Source organism: Epinephelus fuscoguttatus, linkage group LG6, assembly GCF_011397635.1.
Source record: "Epinephelus fuscoguttatus linkage group LG6, E.fuscoguttatus.final_Chr_v1".
Classification (NCBI taxonomy): Eukaryota; Metazoa; Chordata; class Actinopteri; order Perciformes; family Serranidae; genus Epinephelus; species Epinephelus fuscoguttatus.
The window spans coordinates 47,073,695-47,094,361 of record NC_064757.1 but is presented as its reverse complement, the minus strand read 5'-3'; the positions used below and the strand labels follow the sequence as shown (position 1 = coordinate 47,094,361).

Here is a 20,667-nt window from a genome sequence, read left to right as displayed (position 1 = left end):
TATGTTGAAAGTATGTATTAATACCTGGCAGTATACATGTGTGACAATAATCATATGTGTATAATAACAGAAGAAGTATGACTTATGACTAATGATGGCAGCAGCAGGAGGCATCTGGCGGGACCACGGCAGCAGCACAACCACACACGTCACGCTGTCCAGGCACCGCTGTGATATGAGTTAATCTGAGAGACAGTGGAGCACAAAGGCTCCGGAGAAGAAGCCGAGTTAGTGACATCCAGAATGGCCGAGTTAGCTAGATGCAGTAATAGAATACGAGAGAGAGAGAGGGAGAGAGAGAGAGAGAGAGAGAAGGAGAGAAGGGGCCCGGTGTATTATAGAGGGGTCCTCCGGCAGACTAGGCCTAAGTCAGCCTAACTAAGGGCTGGTACAGGACAAGCCTGAGCCAGCCCTAACTATAAGCTTTATCAAAGAGGAAAGTCTTAAGTCTAGTCTTAAATGTGGAGACGGTGTCTGCCTCCCGGACCGTAACAGGAAGATGATTCCACAGGAGAGGAGCCTGATAGCTAAAGGCTCTGGCTCCTGATCTACTTTTGGTAGATCCTGCTGAGTAACATTTTAGTTCTACTCAGCCAACAGAAAGAAGGCAGAGGCCGCAAAGCAGGTGGAGGTCCGCCACCACCACCTCTGACAGAGGCTGATTAGCTGGCCCTGAGCCAAAATTCTGGACGATCAGTGGCTGAAGGGGGAGCTCATCCCAAACACTCACTCCCCCAGACAGAAGTGCCTACAGATGCAGCCACTTCAAATTTCCCACGCCATCCGAAAGCCTTCTGGATGACTGCCAACTTCCAGCCAACATCCCGCCAAATACCCCCCCACCCCCCAACCCCAACTGTCTGGGGGGGTTGCAAGGTGTCAGCATGAGATGGTGCTTCCCTCACAGAAACACTAAAACTAACAAAGGTTTAGAGGTGCTTGTACTTTACCTACAGTAGAAGTATTTCCATTCTATGCTACATTATGAATCTACTCCACTGTCTCAGATGCAAATATTACACTTTTATTGAACTACTTTTATTTTAAAGATTTAGTTTGACCTATTTGTTACAGTACATTTGTATAATAATAAAAATAAAATAATAATAAAAAATATAAAAAAAATAAAAATAAAATTTGTTGCTAGGTTATATTATTGCAGGTTACAATAAGCCACCCAGCAGTATTTAAGTTAATAAAATGACCACTTTATCTGCAGCAGCATCGCTGTTACAAACACATTAGTTATTAAGGAAAACCTAAAATGGTGGTACAGTTGGCCCAGGTCTCCCCGATCCGAAAATACTGAGTTTGTCTCTCAGAATAATGAGAAAGGTTCTGAAAATAACTGTGCCTGAAAATAATTACTTCAATCATTTCAAAAAAGTTGCTCATTAAGAGACTTATTTTTAAAATTGCATTAACATTAATTAAGAGAGAAAATCATTTTTTTAGTTTATAATGTGAAGAATTGTAGAATGTCACTTTGATGTGGTAGTTCAGACATCGACAGTGACCATGTGTTGTTGAATGTTTGCATCAAACGTTCCTATAGCCCACAGACTCGTGTGATGATGCGAGTGACTGGGAAACCTGTTCAGATGGAAACATTCACCCATTCAGAGGGAATGATAAGGTTCATTGTAGTTAGGGTTGGATTCCGGATCCGGTTCTTTTTTGGAACCGGGTCCAAAGCTCTGGTTCCGGAACCGATCCATCAAATTTGGTGTAACTGTTCCTGCAAACAGTTCCTAGATTGTAAAAAACAAACAAACAAACAAACAAAAAAAAACCATCACATGCATTTCCATTAGAATGCGGCACGGGTTGCATATTTCTGTCCGAACCCGACATTATCTAATCACTAAAGCACTAAGTTTGTGTCACACAGTTGTCATGGTTACCGGAGAAACATAACAAAATAAGATAAAATAGGAGACACCTGTCTCCCTCTTTTATTTAATTTTCAGCTCTAAATCTGAAATACACACCACACACAAATGTGTATTTTTATCTAATTGTACTGTGCAACAGTTAGAATAAAGTTTTTGTATTTGTATGATTGCATTTGTGTTTATTATATACTTGTTTAAGTATAGCAAGTATAATGAATATAATGGAGGAATCAGTAAGAGGAATCGGTAAGGAATCAGACCGTTAAGAAGGAATTGGTAAGGAATCGGAATCGTTAAAATCCTAATGAGTCCCAACCCTAATTGTAGTGCTAATTATGTGTTTGAGCTCTCTCACCTTCCAAGATAAACACGAACACATTATGTCATGTTAGTGAAAGTACTCCACTCCTTTTCAGTTAAACTCTGCAGGCTACGTGCAGCTTGACCGTTCTTCAATCAATCAGTCAATCAATCAATCAATTTTATTTATAAAGCCCAATTTCACAAATCACAATTTGCCTCACAGGGCTTTACAGCATACGACATCCCTCTGTCCTTAGGACCCTCACAGCTGATCAGGAAAAACTCCCCAAAAAACCCTTTAACGGGGAAAAAACGGTAGAAACCTCAGGAAGAGCAACTGAGGAGGGATCCCTCTTCCAGGACGGACAGACGTGCAATAGATGTCGTACAGAACAGATCAACATGATAAATTAACAGTAATCCACATGACACAATGAGACAGAGAGAGAGAGAGAGAGAGAGACAGAGAGAGAGAGAGAGACAGAGAAAGAGAGAGATGCAGGACAGACGGTAATGACAGTAGCTTACAACAACATTATTGAAAGTAATAATATTATCGTTATAGTTCTGGCTACTGCGGTACAATATGTTGAAAGTATGTATTAATATCTGGCAGTATACATGTGTGACAATAGTCATATGCATATAATAACAGTAGAAGTATGACTAATGACTAATGATGGCAGCAGCAGCAGGAGGCATCTGGCAGGACCACGGCAGCAGCACAACCACACACGTCACGCTGTCCAGGCACCGCTGTGATATGAGTTAATCTGAGAGACAGTGGAGCACAAAGGCTCCGGAGAAGAAGCCGAGTTAGTGACATCCAGAATGGCCGAGTTAGCAAGATGCAGTAATAGAATACGAGAGAGAGAGAGAGAGAAGGAGAGAAGGTGCCCGGTGTATTATAGGGGGGTCCTCCAGCAGACTAGGCCTGAGTCAGCCTAACTAAGGGCTGGTACAGGGCAAGCCTGAGCCAGCCCTAACTATAAGCTTTATCAAAGAGGAAAGTCTTAAGTCTAGTCTTAAATGTGGAGACGGTGTCTGCCTCCCGGACCGTAACAGGAAGATGATTCCACAGGAGAGGAGCCTGATAGCTGAAGGCTCTGGCTCCTGATCTACTTTGGAGACTTTAGGGACCACGAGTAACCCTGCGTTCTCAGAGCGCAGTGTTCTGGTGGGATAATATGGCACTATGAGCTCTCTAAGATATGACGGAGCTTGACCATTTAGAGCTTTATAAGTTAACAGTAGGATTTTAAATTCAATTCTGGATTTTACAGGAGCCAGTGCAGAGAAGCTAAAACAGGAGAAATATGATCTCGTTTCTTAGTTCCTGTTAGTACACGTGCTGCTGCATTCTGAATTAGCTGGAGAGTTTTTAAGGACTTACTAGAGCTACCTGATAATAGAGAGTTACAGTAATCCAGCGTTGAGGTAACAAAAGCGTGGACCAATTTTTCTGCATCTTTTCGGGTCAGGATAGGCCTAATTTTCACAATATTACGCAGATGAAAAAATGCAGTCCGTGAGGTTTGTTTTAAATGAGAATTAAAAGACAAATCTTGATCAAATATTACTCCGAGGTTTCTTACGGTAGTGCTAGAGGCCAGAGCAATGCCATCTAGAGAAACTATGTCATCAGATAAAGAGTCTCTGAGTTGTTTGGGGCCAAGAACAATAACTTCAGTTTTGTCTGAATTTAACATCAGGAAATTGGTGCTCATCTAGGTTTTTATGTCTTTAAGGCAATTATGGAGTTTAGTTCATTGATTAGTTTCTTCTGGCTTCATCGATAAATACAACTGAGTATCATCCGCATAACAATGGAAATTTAATGATGTTACCTAAAGGAAGCATATATAGAGTAAATAGGATTGGTCTGAGCAGAGATCCTTGCGGAACTCCAAAACAAACTGTAGTACGTAAGGATGATTCATTATGAACGTGAACAAACTGAAAACGATCAGATAAATAAGATTTAAACCAGCTCAGTGCAGAACCTTTTAGGCCAATTAAGTGATCCAGTCTCTGCAGTAGAATTTGATGGTCAATAGTGTCAAACGCCGCACTAAGATCTAATAAAACAAGTACAGAGACGAGTCCTTTGTCTGAAGCAATCAGAAGGTCATTTGTAATTTTAACTAGTGCTGTCTCAGTGCTATGATGCACTCTAAATCCTGACTGAAATTCCTCAAATAAATTATTGTCATGGAGAAAATCACACAGCTGGTCTGCAACTACTTTCTCAAGGATCTTTGACATAAAGGGAAGATTAGATATTGGTCTATAGTTGGCTAACACCTCTGGATCCAGGGTGGGCTTTTTTAGTAGAGGTTTAATTACAGCTACCTTAAAAGACTGTGGTACATAGCCTGTTAATAAGGATATATTGATCATATCTAATATATGAGTGTTAACTAAAGGAAAGACCTCCTTAAGTAGCCTAGTTGGGATGGGGTCTAAGAGACACGTTGATGATGTAGATGAAGAAATCACTGCGGTCAATTCTTGAAGAGAAATTGGGGAGAAGCAATCTAAATATATATTAGAGCTTTACAGCTGTGTTTGAGGTTAGATAGGTACTATCTGAGGACAGGAGGTCATGAATTTTGCCTCTAATAGTTAGAATTTTGTCATTAAAAAAGCTCATAAAATCATTACTGCTAAAGTTTGGTTAATCGCCAATTCCTTTCAAATTTTCGCGATATTTGTTTTTTAACTTATGGGTTTGAGAGTTATACCAAGGAGCGAACTTTCTTTGCTTTGTTAACTTCTTTTTAAGAGGAGCTAGTTGTTCGCATCGAGCCTATGGCGCTATCGACAAGATGATCAATTCGGGAGAGGTTAAAGTCGGCACGGGAAATCTCTGTTACTGAAGGACTTGGTATTGAATTTAAACGACGGAGTAATTATTTCCTTAAATTCCGCGACAGCACTATCTGATAAACATCTAGTATAGTAACTGTTGCTGAGTGGCGTGTAATCGAGTAAAAAGAAATCAAAAGTAATCAGATAATGATCCGATAGCGAGGGATTCTGTGGAAAGACTGTTAGGTTATCAATTTCAATTCCATACGTCAGAACTAGATCGAAGGTATGGTTAAAACAATGAGTGGGTTCACGTTCACCCTGACTGAAGCCAATGGAGTCTGATAATGAGATAAACGCGGTAGCCAGGGAGTCATTATCAACGTCGACATGAATGTTAAAATCGCCTACAATAATAACTTTATCTGATTTAAGAACTAAACTGGATAAAAACTCTGAGAATTCAGAAACAAATTCAGAATACGGGCCAGGAGCACGGTGTCTGACACTGACTGACAGCCTCACTGACTGACTCACTGACTGACTCACAGCCTCACTGACTGACTGACTCACTGACTGACTCACTGATTGACAGCTTCACTGACTGACTGATAGCTTCACTGACTGACTGACTGACTGACAGCTTCACTGACTGACTCACAGCCTCACTGACTGACTGACTGACTCACTGACTGACTCACTGACTCACTGACTGACTCACAGCCTCACTGACTGACTGACTGACTCACTGATTGACTGACTCACTGACTGACTGACTGACTGACTGACTCACTGACTCACTGACTGACTGACTGACTCACTGACTGACTGACAGCTTCACTGACTGACTCACTGACTGACTGACTGACTCACTGACTGACTCACTGACTGACTGATAGCTTCACTGACTGACTGACTGACTGACTGACAGCCTCACTGACTCACTGACTGACTGACAGCTTCACTGACTGACTGACAGCCTCACTGACTGACTGACTGACAGCCTCACTGACTGACTGACTGACTGACTCACAGCCTCACTGACTGACTGACTCACAGCCTCACTGACTGACTGATAGCCTCACTGACTGACTGACTGACTGACTGACTGACTGACTCACTGACTGACTGACTGACTGACAGCCTCACTGACTGACTGACTGACTGACAGCCTCAGCCAAGTGACGTTTTACAATTCTTCATATTTAAAACTAACGACATTCGTTTCTGCACATGATCTGCGTTTACAATTCTCCTCTGCTGCTCACTGTCGACTTTTTTTTTTAAAATCTTTTCTTTTTCTTACTTTCTTTCAGAAGTTAAAATGTTTTTTTTAAAAATCCAACATGTTTTTATTGACATAAACAAACGCCATCATTTATAAAACTGAAGGTTAAATCTGAAATTATGGGATGATGTCATCGACCAGTTAACTGACGAACGTTCACTCACAGGAAGTTGACACACATCACATTACGCACCCTTTCACAACAAATAACCCTCAAAGCACTTTTAATCAGAACTCAGTTTAATATAGAGACATGTTGATGTCACTAACATGTCTTAGTTTACCTTAGTTTAATATGTCTTAGTTAACATGGAGACATGATGATGTCATCAAAATGTCTCACAGTTTAACATGGAGACATAATGATGTCATCAATATGTCTCACAGTTTAACATGGAGACATGATGGTGTCATCAATATGTCTTAGTTTAACATGGAGACATGATGTCATCAATATGTCTCACAGTTTAACATGGAGACATAATGATGTCATCAATATGTCTTAGTTTAACATGGAGACATGATGATGTCATCAGCATGTTGATGTCTGACCAGTCAGACTGGACGAGTGACTGCTGTGTTCTTTTACAGCATTTCCAAGATGGCCGCCGTGCCCAGCAGCACATCGAAAGCTCCTGGAAACAGCTGGAGTCTGTGAGTAACATCTGACTCTGCCCACCAACGCACCTGACCCCCCCCACTGACATATTTGATCCCGCCCACTAACATATACAGGCACATTTAACACATATAACCCTGCCCGTCAATCATGTGACCCCTCCCACCAACACATACTGACTCCTCCTACCTGCATCTTAACATCTGACTCAGCCCACTCACACGTCCTGACACATTAAATCTGTCAAACCATTTTCCTCATCAGTCAAACTGTGATTTTTTTTTTAAAATTTACTTTGTGCTGTTGTTTTCCTTGTTGTTATTCAGAGTAAACGTCGGTTTGAGCGTGACTGTAAGGAGGCGGAGCGAGCTCAACAGATCTCCGACAGAATTGACCTGGACAACAAGACTGACGGAGAGAAGGTGGGTCAATATAAGTTCACCTGACAGTGTTTTTTTGTGTGTTTGTTTTAATGCTGTGTTCCTGTCGATGGCGCCCGTCCGTTGTTAACGATCTCACAGGATCATTTGATCAGTGTTAAAATCTGTCCCCCCCAGGAGGACACGCGGACACTGGCATGTCTGCAGAGCAACAGCTGTTATTGGTCACTCAGCTGTCAAACAGCCAATAAGAGCTCTGCTTGACAGACCGACTCCAGGAACAGGAAGTGACGTGATGATGTCATCACTAGTTAAAGATTCTCAGTAACGTGTGCTGGACTCGTCAAATTGTTCAAGATTAAGAGCCTGTTTATTCTTGAATATTCGACTGTTCAGGTTTAATTTGTTGGGAAATTTTTTAGATTTCAGATATTTTATTTTTTCATTATAAGAAATAAATGTCATGATGATGTCACAGCGAGCGCATGGAGATGCTCTCGTTCAGCCGAGCGCCTCGGGATAAGAAACATCTGTAAAACACAACGAACATTTAAATGTTTTTATTAACAACTAAAAAGAAAACTGTCTAATTACAGAACAAATAACCTTCTTTAATTAAACAGACAAATGCGTCGATGTCTGTGTCTGTAGACGGACAGAGAGACGCTCTGTCTGCCTGTCTGTCTGTCTGTCCAGGTCCTCGTCCAATCAGTGGACAGCCTGAAATGACTCAGATCACAGATCTGATCTTTAAATAAACAGATGATGGATGACACGTCCTCTGGAGGAGGAGTCAGACTCTGAGTCATGTCTGTGATGTGTAGACACCTCTGTGGTCCGTCTCCTTCGTCATTAGGATGAACATCAGCACCTCCTTGTGGACGGAGGAGGACCAACCCTGATTTAACTGATGCAACTGTGATCAGACTGATATCTGACTAACCTGTCTGTCTGTCTGTCTGTCTGTCCCTCAGCGCTGCTCACTGAAGGTAAGCTCCTTCATGTTTTATTGGATGTTTCTGAGTTCATGTTTTTTTTTTTTACAGTGTGTTCTCACCTGTTTTTCTGTACGGTGGCCCCCAGAGCTCAAACTTCAACATAAAATGTACAAAATGTATATCTATCTATCTATCTATCTATCTATATAAAAATGACAGATACCATGTTTGGGGAAATTTTATTTGACGTGTACTTTGAGTTTTTAGTGTCCCATCCTTGCTTGCCAACATGTTGGACGATTTTGCTGAAAACACTGGAAGGGCTGTTTTAGCTGAAATTCAGAATTCAGCAGTGCATCGTTGGCGACAGCGACAGTATCCGCCATAGAGCCACCACAGTACTCGGTACGTTTGTTTCTACCTTGTGGAGCATATGCTCCTTATGTTAGCATGTAAGCTAGCGTTAACTTGTTTCATATAGCTTACATGCTAACATAAGGAAAATATGCTATGCAAGTTAGAAAACAAACTTACCATTGGCGACAGCAATAGTATCCACCATAGAGCACATACATACATGGTTTCTGTCATTTTAGTGACCAAAGTGACAGTGGATCACACAAAGTGATGTTATCTGTATATTGGGTTCAGACGTGGAGTCAAGAAGGGGTTAACCTGTTGTAGAACAAAGACTGGAAGCAGAGTGAAGCTGTTGGTGTATCTCTGTCCTGGCTCCACCCTAACCTTTAAAGGCCATCGATCAACATGTCAGATCAGTTTGATTCAAACACACGTGAGAAGTTTACTGGAGGAACTGCTGTTTGTTGAACTGCAGCGTTTGTTGAACTGCACCAACCGAATCCTCGACCAATGAACTGTTTCACCATATTGATCAATGAGCTGTCAAAGGACTCATATGAACCTCTACTGGTTTCAGGCTCGTCAGACGGCTCAGCAAAAAAAACAAGCTGCTGAAGAGTCCAGGAAAGAATATGTGACCAGTTTGAACCAGTTTAACCAGGACCAGCATCAGCACTACCACACCCTGGTACCAGTTATATACCAGGTAAACCAGCACTACCACACCCTGGTACCAGTCATATACAAGGTAAACCAGCAATACCACACCCTGGTACCATTTATATACAAGGTAAACCAGCACTACCACGCCCTGGTACCAGTTATATCCAAGGTAAACCAGCACTACCATACACTGGTCCCAGTTATATGCAAGGTAAACCAGCACTACCACACCCTGGTACCAGTTATATCCAAGGTAAACCAGCACTACCATACACTGGTCCCAGTTATATGCAAGGTAAACCAGCACTACCACACCCTGGTCCCAGTTATATACAAGGTAAACCAGCACTACCACGCCCTGGTACCAGTAATATACAAGGTAAACCAGCACTACCACGCCCTGGTACCAGTAATATACAAGGTAAACCAGCACTACCACACCCTGGTCCCAGTTATATACAAGGTAAACCAGCACTACCACGCCCTGGTACCAGTTATATACAAGGTAAACCAGCACTGCCACACCCTGGTCCCAGTCATATACAAGGTAAACCAGCACTACCACACCCTGGTCCCAGTCATATACAAGGTAAACCAGCACTACCACAGCCTGGTACCAGTAATATACAAGGTAAACCAGCACTACCACAGCCTGGTCCCAGTTATGCACAAGGTAAATCAGCACTGCCACAGCCTGCTACCAGTTATACCCATGGCGTATTGATGTGTCATTGCTCTGTGATGTAGCGTATCCAGGACATGGAGGAGCGGCGGATTGAGAGGATCTGTGAAGCGATGCGTTCGTCAGCGGAGGCTGAGAGGAAAGTTCTTCCTGTTGTGAGTCGCTGTCTGGACGTCATGATGGACGCTGCTGAGAGCATCCAGCCCAGGATGGTGAGTCTCATCTGAGCTGAAGATCTGTGGTTGTGTTTTGGACAGAGGTTTGATCAGACATCTGATGGCTGTGGAGACTGTTGGTTCTTGTTATAAAAGAGTCAGAGGAGTCAGAGTTTTCCATCCTGGTTGTGGAGCAGTAAACTGGCTGTTCACCCTCAAACAGATCCTGCAGGTGTCAGAAAATTCTGTTGATCCAGAAGTTTCACTGAGCGTTCAGACAGAAAACAATCCTGCAGTAAACACTGAGCAGCTGTGTCGGTGAGGCAATGTTTCAGATTTTGATGTGTGGGAAACTTTAGACACCAAAACACTTAAAAGAAGGTTTCAGTGGAAAGTTTATTTTGTCAGTTTTCTTTAAACTGAGCCAAATCATATCTTAAGTTACCTGCTGGACCTGCTCAGGTGTTGGGTTGGTTATTGACACTCCAACATAAAGTAAACAAGTTTAGTGCCTCAGCTACAACATGATGTTTGTCAGCCCAAGCACATGAGCAACAACGTTGAGTTCAGTCAGGAACACTTCAGTCTAAGAAACATTATTACCATGTGCAGTGTTACAGTTGGTGGTCCGGCTCTGCTCTGAGGCCTCGCTGTGTGTCCTCAGGCCAACGCAGAAAATCTCAGGCGGAGAGAGCAGCAGAGAAGATGGCCTGGGAACAGAACAGAGCATCAGTGACAAACAGAAATGACACTAATGAGTCAGCTGCAACATGATTAGGAGGAGCTGGGGTGGAGCTAGGGTGGAGGCAGGTCAGCAACAGTCGGCAGGTCAGAGCACTTTAAAAAGAGCGCCCTGAATAAGCTCTGCTAATTGGTTGCATAGAAAGGAATCATGTGATCGATCAGCTGATTCTCTTACATCAATCAGCTAATCCATCAGCTGATCGGGCTGTTTGAGATCAGCTGATGTGAGCTGAGCTCGACATCATGTCCTGCCTGAACTAACGCTACACTCAGTTTAGCGCCAAACTGCTAACTCTGTGAGGACAACGACTGACCAGTTTTCTTCAGACTATCCACCTTATTTTTCACCGAAACACGGAGGCAAAACAGAATGCAGCCAGCTTCCGTTTTTTTGTGCGACACTTCTGGTCCAGCACTCTTACCATTGTGTAAATGGGAATCGCCTTGTTGTTTACCTTGTTGAGTTTAGCTATATATCATTTTTCACGTCACTATATGTTTGTAAAGTCTATAAACACAATGATCGAACAAACGTTACTATTTCTGTGTGCACATTTTGTTTGTAATTAATAACATGGTTAATCGTAGATTAGCTGGGCTAACCATTAGCTGTTAGCCGTTAGCCGTTAGCGGTGTCTGTAACTCAGTAAACGGTCTGTGAGAAAAATATTTTTCCCAGCGGATGTCTTAGTTACAACATGATTGAGCTAACTGGAGTAGTTTCATGTTGTATCCGAAAACGGGAGGCTTTTAAAGGATGATGTCCTGATGTTAGCTTTGCTGCTAGTGTTAGCTGTCCCTGTCAGCTGCAGCCACTGATGCTTTCTAGACATCGTGATTTCCCAAAACTGAATAAATACCACACACAGCAACACAAGACTGCTTTGCTAGCTCAATCATGTTGTAATGGCTGGGTGGTTGATGTGTACATGCTGATTTGGGTGCTATCAGAGCCGATCCGCGCATCACTATGGCTTAATAATCAACTCAGTCAATTAAAGCAACCCGTCCTGTGTTGGGAGTGTATGTCGCCGACAGAAAGAAAGAAAAGGAAAAAAAGATAGAAAAGCAGCGTACACCTCACATATTTATTTCTCACAGTTGCGCACACGTGTGGCTGGCATGCAGAAGCACCGTCTGTGTGTTGAGGGTGTGAGCCGCAGCTTCAGCTGCTCAGGTAGAGAGGCTGTGTAGCCCGGTGTGTTTTTTCGCTGATTCGGTTCTGCAGGTTCTCTGCTGATACACTGGAGACGGGGATCAAGCAGTTTGTCTCACTCGGGATAGATTGTGCTTTTTTGGTTAATAGTTTTTGATTGACGTGTGATTTATTCGCATTTAGAGGGAATAAACGTGGGCACAGTTATCTATATAAAATACACAGACTAACTAACTAACTAACTGATTGACTAACATAAACAACTGAAAATTGAAAAAAATTAGCTAGCACCATTAGCTCCGGTAAGGGAAAGCATGAGGGAAAGTGGCTGACCGGAAGTCACGCACAAAAAAACGGAAGTTGATCACTATTTACTTCTGTGTTTGAAAATAAGGTGGATAAAGGATCTATATTAGTGCGGTCAATTCAACATTTACTGTGATGGAACAACTTTTCCATCTTGACCTTTTCACAGTCACTGAATGGCAATGTAACAGGCAAAAAAACTCTCCAGCAGTGATAAGGAATCTGTCTGGGTGCACTGTCTGTTGTTCACTGATGGCCTGGTAGAGTTCATTAAGTGCCTCGCTCCTATCGCTGGTGTTGCGGGGGGGGGGGGGGGGGGTAAACAGCCACCAGTGGGATTGCTGTAAACTCCCTGGGTAGATAGAAAGGCCGGCATTTAATGATAATGAACTCAGCCAGAGGAGAATAGTGTAGAGTTGGGGATGTTGCCATGTCTCAGTAAAAATGAAAACACAGCAGTCCCTTACATCACACTGCGCAGATCTCAGGAGCTGAATGTGGTCTGTTTTGTTGTCAAGTGAGTGTACATTGGCCATAATGAGGGATGGTATTGCTGGTCTGTGTGGGCTAGCTGCTAGCCAAGCCTGGATGCCTCTGCGCTTGCCTCGCTTCTGCTTCCTTTCACATCACTTCCGGCGCCTCCTCTCTGGGTGAGATGTAGCAGCTGGGTCCAGTGATGTAGTAGTCTGACGGAGAAGTTGCAGGCCCCAAAGTTCCTCTGTGACTTTCTGGTCCAAGTTGTGATGTTTTAACTTGTTATATCCAGACAGCAGTGGCGACTGTATCTTCTGAGCAATGTAGACATTGAACTACGTGCACACGGATGTAAACACGAAGCGCATGAACATTCACTGGAACACACAATTTTAGGCACCAAACTCAGAGAGAGAGGGGCTGCTGTGTATGTCCGTGCCGCCATCTTGGTCTTGTACGCAACAACACTCAGAGGAAACTCAACGTTCTCGTCTCAAACGTGTCTTCAGTTCTGACCGACTGTGATCAGAGAGAACACAGACCTCTGTCTCAGCGGCCATCTTTGAGTTTTAGTTTTGATATACTCTGTGTTCGGTTTTGCTTTATTGTTTTGAATAAGATAAGATACACCTTTACTGATCCCACAATTGAGAAATTCCAGTGTTACAGCAGTCAAGGGGAAAGAGTCAGATTAAAGATTTCAATATTTTAAAACCTTAAAAAACTAGTCATGCAAAAAAAAGTACAAAAAATACAAGAAAACATCAATAAATAATAATAATAATGGGTAGTGGATAAAAAGTGAGCAATGGATAAAAGTGAGCCTATTTAGTGCAAAGTGAAAAGCTATATGTGCAAAATAAGCAACAACAAGAAGGACAGTTATGCTTATTATGGTGTCCTTAAAGTGTCCATGGTGCAGTTTACTGTGAGCAGTGCTGGTTATGTAGCCTGACAGCAGCAGGCAGGAAGGACCTGCGATAGCGTTCCTTCACACACTTTGGGTGAATCAGTCTATCGCTGAAGGAGCTCTGGTGCCACCACAGTGTCAAAGAAGGTCTTCAGGAGCGCCCCCTGCACTCCAAAAGACCTGAGCCGCTTCAGCAGGTAGAGTCTGCTTTAGCCTTTCCTGTACAGTGCTGTTATGTGATCAGTCCAGTCCAGTTTATTGTTAAGATGAACACCCAGGTACTTATAAGATGTCACCATCTCAATGTCCTCTCCCTGGATGTTCACCAACCCTAACCCTAACCCTGGATGTTGGGGGGAGGAGTCTGCGCCTGCGGAAATCCACCATCAGCTCTTTGGTTTTCCCGCGTTGATCTGAAGGTGGTTCCTCAGGCACCAGTCCACAAAGTCCTGGTTCAGTTCTCTGTACTCCCTGTCGTCCCCATCTGTGATGAGGCCGACGATGGCAGAGTCGTCAGAGAACTTCTGCAGATGACAGGTGGAGGTGTCGTATGAAAAGTCTGCAGTGTAGAGGGTGAAGAGGAACGGTGCCAGCACTGTACCCTGTGGGGCGCCCGTACTGCAGACTACCAAGTCCGATACACAATCCTGGGTCCTGACATACTGTGGCCGGTCCGTGAGGTAGTCCAGGATCCAGGATGTGAGGTGATTAGCCACCCCATGTGCTCTAGTTTGTCCCTCAGAAGTGCAGGCTGTATGGTGTTGAAAGTGCTGGAGAAATCAAAGAACATGATTCTCACAGAGCTTCCAGGCTTCTCCAGGTGAGAAAGAGCTCTATGCAGGAGGAAGATGACGGAGTTGTCCACCCCAGTGCCAAGCTGGTAGGCAAACTGCAGCGGGTCCATTGGAGGGCCTACTGCGGGGCGGAGACGAGACAGGACCAGCCGCTCCAGAGTCTTCATGAGGTGCGACGTTAATGCCACCGGTCTGAAGCTGCTGAAGTCCTTGGGGTGTGGAGTCTTGGGCCTCCTCGGCCTCCTCAGAACACCTATTCACAGTGCGGGTGGTTGCTGGTTCTCTCTGCACCAGAGGTCTGTAGACAGGCAGAAGATGAACCAGGTTGTGATCAGCTTTTCCCAGGGGGGGCAGGGGGGATGAGTGGTATGCCTCCTTGGTGTTGGCATAAAGTAAATCCAGTGTTTTATTGTCTCTGGTGTGGCAGGAAACATACTGGGTGAAGGTGGGCAGGGTGGTGGATGGACAGGCGTGGTTGAAGTCCCCAGAGATCAGAAGGAGGGCCTGAGGGTGCTGTGTTTGCAGCCTACTTGTAACAGAGTTGTCCACTGTCCACCTGTCACTGATGTCCACAGTCTTTGGTTTTTCAGTTCTCAGTTTCGTTCTTAGCAGCTGAAGCCTGAAGGTAATAGACCTCAGAACTGCCAAACAGGCAGAATAAGACCTCTGTCTCTAAACTGGATATGTGGTGGTAACCATGGTAACGTGAGTGCAGTGACAGCTTGGCTCAAAAAGTGCACATCCATCTTTGAACAGAGACCACAGACAAACAGGAAGTGGACGTTCATTGCGGTATTAAAAGGTCAAAGGTCAGATCTTATATTGTGTGTGTGTTTGATGTATGTGTGTGTGTGTGTGTGTGTGTGTGTGTGTGTGCAGGACACCCAGCAGGTAGTGGAGGTGTACAAATCAGGCTTCGACCCTCCAGGTGACGTTGAGTTTGAGGACTACAGCGCCACCATGAGGCGAAGCATCTCTGAATCCAGTTACCTCGACAATCGAACTGAGGGGCGGAGACACAGCAGGAAGCTATGGCCCTTCATCCGAAAAAACAAGGTACAGCACACGAGCACACACAACATTTGTACACACTCATACACACACAACACATAACACGTGTACACACACATACACACACACAACACGTGTACACACACAGACAGGACAGGTACACACACCTGGACGACTCACATGGCTGTACTGACCACACCCCCTCTATCTTTCCCTCCAGCTGCTGACCCTCCTGTCCTCCCCTCGCCAGCCTCCCCCTCCACCCCCAACGTCACCTTCACCTGGAGGCATGGCCAACAGTCCCCAGTCCCCGCCCCCTGCCTCAAGAGAACCAATCACACAGCGACTGAATGACCTCATGACCTCCAGCTCCAGAACCAGAAAGCAGTGTCTGCGCAGCCTGAAAAGAGGGGTACACACACACACACACACACACACACACACACACACACGAAGCTGTGTTTGTAATGTTGTCGTTTCCTTCCTGCTTCTCTCTGATTGGACAGCTGTCACTCAAACTGGTCAGTATCACACCCGTCAGTCTATAACACGTGTGTCACACCACATTTACTGTTACTGTGTTAATGTGATGTCATGTGATGACCTTTTTCAGGGCTCCAGTCCTGCAGACTGCAGTCACCTCCCTCCTGAACAGAGACGAAAGAAACTTCAGACCAGAATCAACAACATCAACCAGGAGATTCAGAGGGAGAAGGAGCAGAGGTACACACTCACAACTACACATGTGACTCTTTCTGTATATGTGACTCTTCCTGTGTATCTGACTCTTCCTGTTTCTGACTCTTCCTGTATATGTGACTCTTCCTGTATCTGATTCTTCCTGTATATGTGACTCTTCCTGTTTCTGACTCTTTCTGTATATGTGACTCTTCCTGTATATGTGACTCTTCCTGTGTATCTGACTCTTCTTGTATATGTGACTCTTCTGTGTATCTGACTCTTTCTGTTTCTGACTCTTCCTGTATATGTCCTGTATATGTGACTCTTCCGGTGTATCTGACTCTTCCTGTTTCTGACTCTTCCTGTGTATGTGACTCTTCCTGTATATCTGACTCATCCTGTGTATCTGACTCTTCCTGTATATATGACTCTTCCTGTATCTGACTCTCCCTGTATGTGTGACTCTTCCGGTGTATCTGACTCTTCCTGTATATATGACTCTTCCTGTATCTGACTCTCCCTGTATGTGTGACTCTTCCTGTGAATCTGACTCTTCCTGTATCTGACTCTCCCTGTATGTGTGACTCTTCCTGTGAATCTGACTCTTCCTGTTTCTGACTCTTTCTGTGTATATGACTCTTCCTGTGTATGTGACTCATCCTGTGTATCTGACTCTTCCTGTATATATGACTCTTCCTGTATCTGACTCTCCCTGTATGTGTGACTCTTCCTGTGAATCTGACTCTTCCTGTATATATGACTCTTCCTGTATCTGACTCTCCCTGTATGTGTGACTCTTCCTGTGAATCTGACTCTTCCTGTTTCTGACTCTTCCTGTATATGTAACTCTTCTGTGTATCTGACTCTTCTAGTATATGACTCTTCCTGTGAATCTGACTCTTCCTGTTTCTGACTCTTTCTGTGTATATGACTCTTCCTGTGTATGTGACTCTTCCTGTATATCTGACTCATCCTGTGTATCTGACTCTTCCTGTATATATGACTCTTCCTGTATCTGACTCTCCCTGTATGTGTGACTCTTCCTGTGAATCTGACTCTTCCTGTATATATGACTCTTCCTGTATCTGACTCTCCCTGTATGTGTGACTCTTCCTGTGAATCTGACTCTTCCTGTTTCTGACTCTTCCTGTATATGTAACTCTTCTGTGTATCTGACTCTTCTAGTATATGACTCTTCCTGTGAATCTGACTCTTCCTGTTTCTGACTCTTCCTGTATATGTAACTCTTCTGTGTATCTGACTCTTCTAGTATATGACTCTTCCTGTGAATCTGACTCTTCCTGTTTCTGACTCTTCCTGTATATGTAACTCTTCTGTGTATCTGACTCTTCTAGTATATGACTCTTCCTGTGAATCTGACTCTTCCTGTTTCTGACTCTTCCTGTATATGTAACTCTTCTGTGTATCTGACTCTTCTAGTATATGACTCTTCCTGTGTATCTGACTCTTCCGGTTTGTTTGTATGTTTGTTTATTGTTTGTTTATTGTGTGTGTCTGTTGTTCCAGAGACGCTCTCCTGAAGATGAGGGAGGTGTACGAACGAAGTCCTCAGATGGGCGATGCTGGCAGTTTGGAACCTCGACTGGAGGAAGTTAAACAGAGTCTGCAGAGACTGGACGACGAGCTGAGGAGGAACCAGGTCTGCACTACACATAATACACACAGTACACTGTACACTCATAGTACACGCATATTGCACTCATACTATACATACTACACACATTATACTGTACACACATAGTACACACACAGTATGTGTATTCTCTGTTAACATGTGCTAACTTATATGTTAATGAGTATAAACATGTATGTTACTACGTTAACCTTAACGTGTGTGTGTGTGTGTGTGTGTGTGTGTGGTCCTCTGCAGGCATGGCTTTCAGAGGCAGATAGCAGAATGTCTGACCACGGCGGTCAAAGACAAAGTGGAGGTTGTGGGTTAAATTCTCAGGCGACGACGCCCGGCAGCAGCAGCCTGAAACAGCTGGACAACCGCAGCCCTGCCAGCAGAGAGAGGTTATTGATTATTGATCATTGATCATTCAGCAGTTATATTTAAAGTCCTCTGACATGTTCATAGATTCTACATGATTGAATCTGTCTGTCTTTGTGTCCACCTGTCTGTCTTCAGTCCTGACGGCAGCTACACTGAGGACCACAGTGCAGAGCTTCAATTCAAGTCTCGCAGTTCGGAGTTTGATGACGACTTTGATGATGAAGAACCGTTACCGAGTATTGGCACCTGCAAGTCCCTTTACCCGTTCCAAGGTATGGCTTTACCTGAAGTACTACTGTGAGTACATCAGCTGACATTCAGGTACACAGTGTTGTCACCTGGGTTCTTCAGGATCAGGTGATCATTTCTGCAGATTAAAAACCTTCTGATCTGAGACTGAGACAGAGTTCCAGCAGGTCAGAGATGAGTCAAAGACATGTCTTTATTCATGGTTGTTCCAGATGCCGCCATCGTTTTATAACCTGGTTGATTTTCTCGCAGCCAAAAACTGGATGTATTTGTTGTTTGGGCACTGTACATTTGTGTGTGTGTGTGTGTGTGTGTGTGTGTGTGTGTGAGTGAGTGTGTTTGTAGAAACCATAGATACGTTACATATGTGTGTTGTTAAATAGCAGATGCATTTAAACTTAATGGTTAGCATGTGGTTGAGTTTAGAGACCGCTCTGTTTTGGGTCAGGAGACGATTGTGTTTTAACAAGAATGTTTGTGTATGTACAAAATATATATATATATACGCACATAGTACACATAGTACAGGCCAAAAGTTTGGACACACCTTCTCATTCAATGCGTTTTCTTTATTTTCATGACTATTTACATTGTAGATTCTCACTGAAGGCATCAAAACTATGAATGAACACATGTGGAGTTATGTACTTAATAAAAAAGGTGAAATAACTGAAAACATGTTTTATATTCTAGTTTCTTCAAAATAGCCACCCTTTGCTCTGATTACTGCTTTGCACACTCTTGGCATTCTCTCCATGAGCTTCAAGAGGTAGTCACCTGAAATGGTTTCCACTTCACAGGTGTGCCTTATCAGGGTTAATTAGTGGAATTTCTTGCTTTATCAATGGGGTTGGGACCATCAGTTGTGTTGTGCAGAAGTTAGGTTAATACACAGCCGACAGCCCTATTGGACAACTGTTAAAATTCATATTATGGCAAGAACCAATCAGCTAACTAAAGAAAAACGAGTGGCCATCATTACTTTAAGAAATGAAGGTCAGTCAGTCCGGAAATTGCAAAAACTTTAAATGTGTCCCCAAGTGGAGTCGCAAAAACCATCAAGCGCTACAACGAAACTGGCACACATGAGGACCGACCCAGGAAAGGAAGACCAAGAGTCACCTCTGCTTCTGAGGATAAGTTCATCGCAAGTTAACAGCAGCTCAGATCAGAGAGCAGATGAATGCCACACAGAGTTCTAGCAGCAGACCCATCTCTAGAACAACTGTTAAGAGGAGACTGCGCGAATCAGGCCTTCATGGTCAAATAGCTGCTAGGGAACCACTGCTAAGGAGAGGCAACAAGCAGAAGAGATTTGTTTGGGCCAAGAAACACAAGGAATGGACATTAGACCAGTGGAAATCTGTGCTTTGGTCTGATGAGTCCAAATTTGAGATCTTTGGTTCCAACCGCCGTGTCTTTGTGAGACGCAGAAAAGGTGAACGGATGGATACCACATGCCTGGTTCCCACTGTGAAGCATGGAGGAGGAGGTGTGATGGTGTGGGGGTGTTTTGCTGGTGACACTGTTGGGGATTTATTCAAAATTGAAGGCACACTGAACCAGCATGGCTACCACAGCATCCTGCAGCGACATGCCATTCCATCCGGTTTGCGTTTAGTTGGACGATCATTTATTTTTCAACAGGACAATGACCCCAAACACACCTCCAGGCTGTGTAAGGGCTATTTGACCAAGAAGGAGAGTGATGGAGTGCTGCGGCAGATGACCTGGCCTCCACAGTCACCAGACCTGAACCCAGTGGAGATGGTTTGGGGTGAGCTGGACCGCAGAGTGAAGGCAAAGGGGCCAACAAGTGCTAAACACCTCTGGGAACTCCTTCAAGACTGTTGGAAAACCATTTCAGGTGACTACCTCTTGAAGCTCATGGAGAGAATGCCAAGAGTGTGCAAAGCAGTAATCAGAGCAAAGGGTGGCTATTTTGAAGAAACTAGAATATAAAACATGTTTTCAGTTATTTCACCTTTTTTGTTAAGTACATAACTCCACATGTGTTCATTCATAGTTTTGATGCCTTCAGTGAGAATCTACAATGTAAATAGTCATGAAAATAAAGAAAACGCATTGAATGAGAAGGTGTGTCCAAACTTTTGGCCTGTACTGTGTATATACATATATATATATATATATATATATATATATATATATATGTATATATATATATACACATATACACATATACACACATACATACATACATACATATATAT

The 20,667-nt window shown here is 43.6% G+C and overlaps 1 protein-coding gene across 2 annotated transcripts in view; it reads left to right on the top strand.

Moving 5' to 3' along the window:
* Positions 1-20,667, top strand: part of fnbp1a (formin binding protein 1a) — a 53,219-nt gene that overhangs the window by 22,900 nt on the left and 9,652 nt on the right. Inside the window, exons 5-16 of one of the 2 annotated variants that reach the window (XM_049579731.1) lie at positions 6,889-6,951; positions 7,243-7,338; positions 8,271-8,285; positions 9,172-9,300; positions 10,005-10,151; positions 15,358-15,534; positions 15,710-15,901; positions 15,996-16,010; positions 16,103-16,212; positions 17,698-17,830; positions 18,062-18,207; positions 18,323-18,459. In XM_049579731.1, coding sequence (XP_049435688.1) covers positions 6,889-6,951; positions 7,243-7,338; positions 8,271-8,285; positions 9,172-9,300; positions 10,005-10,151; positions 15,358-15,534; positions 15,710-15,901; positions 15,996-16,010; positions 16,103-16,212; positions 17,698-17,830; positions 18,062-18,207; positions 18,323-18,459 — 1,360 coding nt within the window. Of the gene's footprint in view, positions 1-6,888; positions 6,952-7,242; positions 7,339-8,270; positions 8,286-9,171; positions 9,301-10,004; positions 10,152-15,357; positions 15,535-15,709; positions 16,213-17,697; positions 17,831-18,061; positions 18,208-18,322; positions 18,460-20,667 lie in introns of both variants that reach the window. The other variant, XM_049579730.1, reaches the window with a different exon arrangement.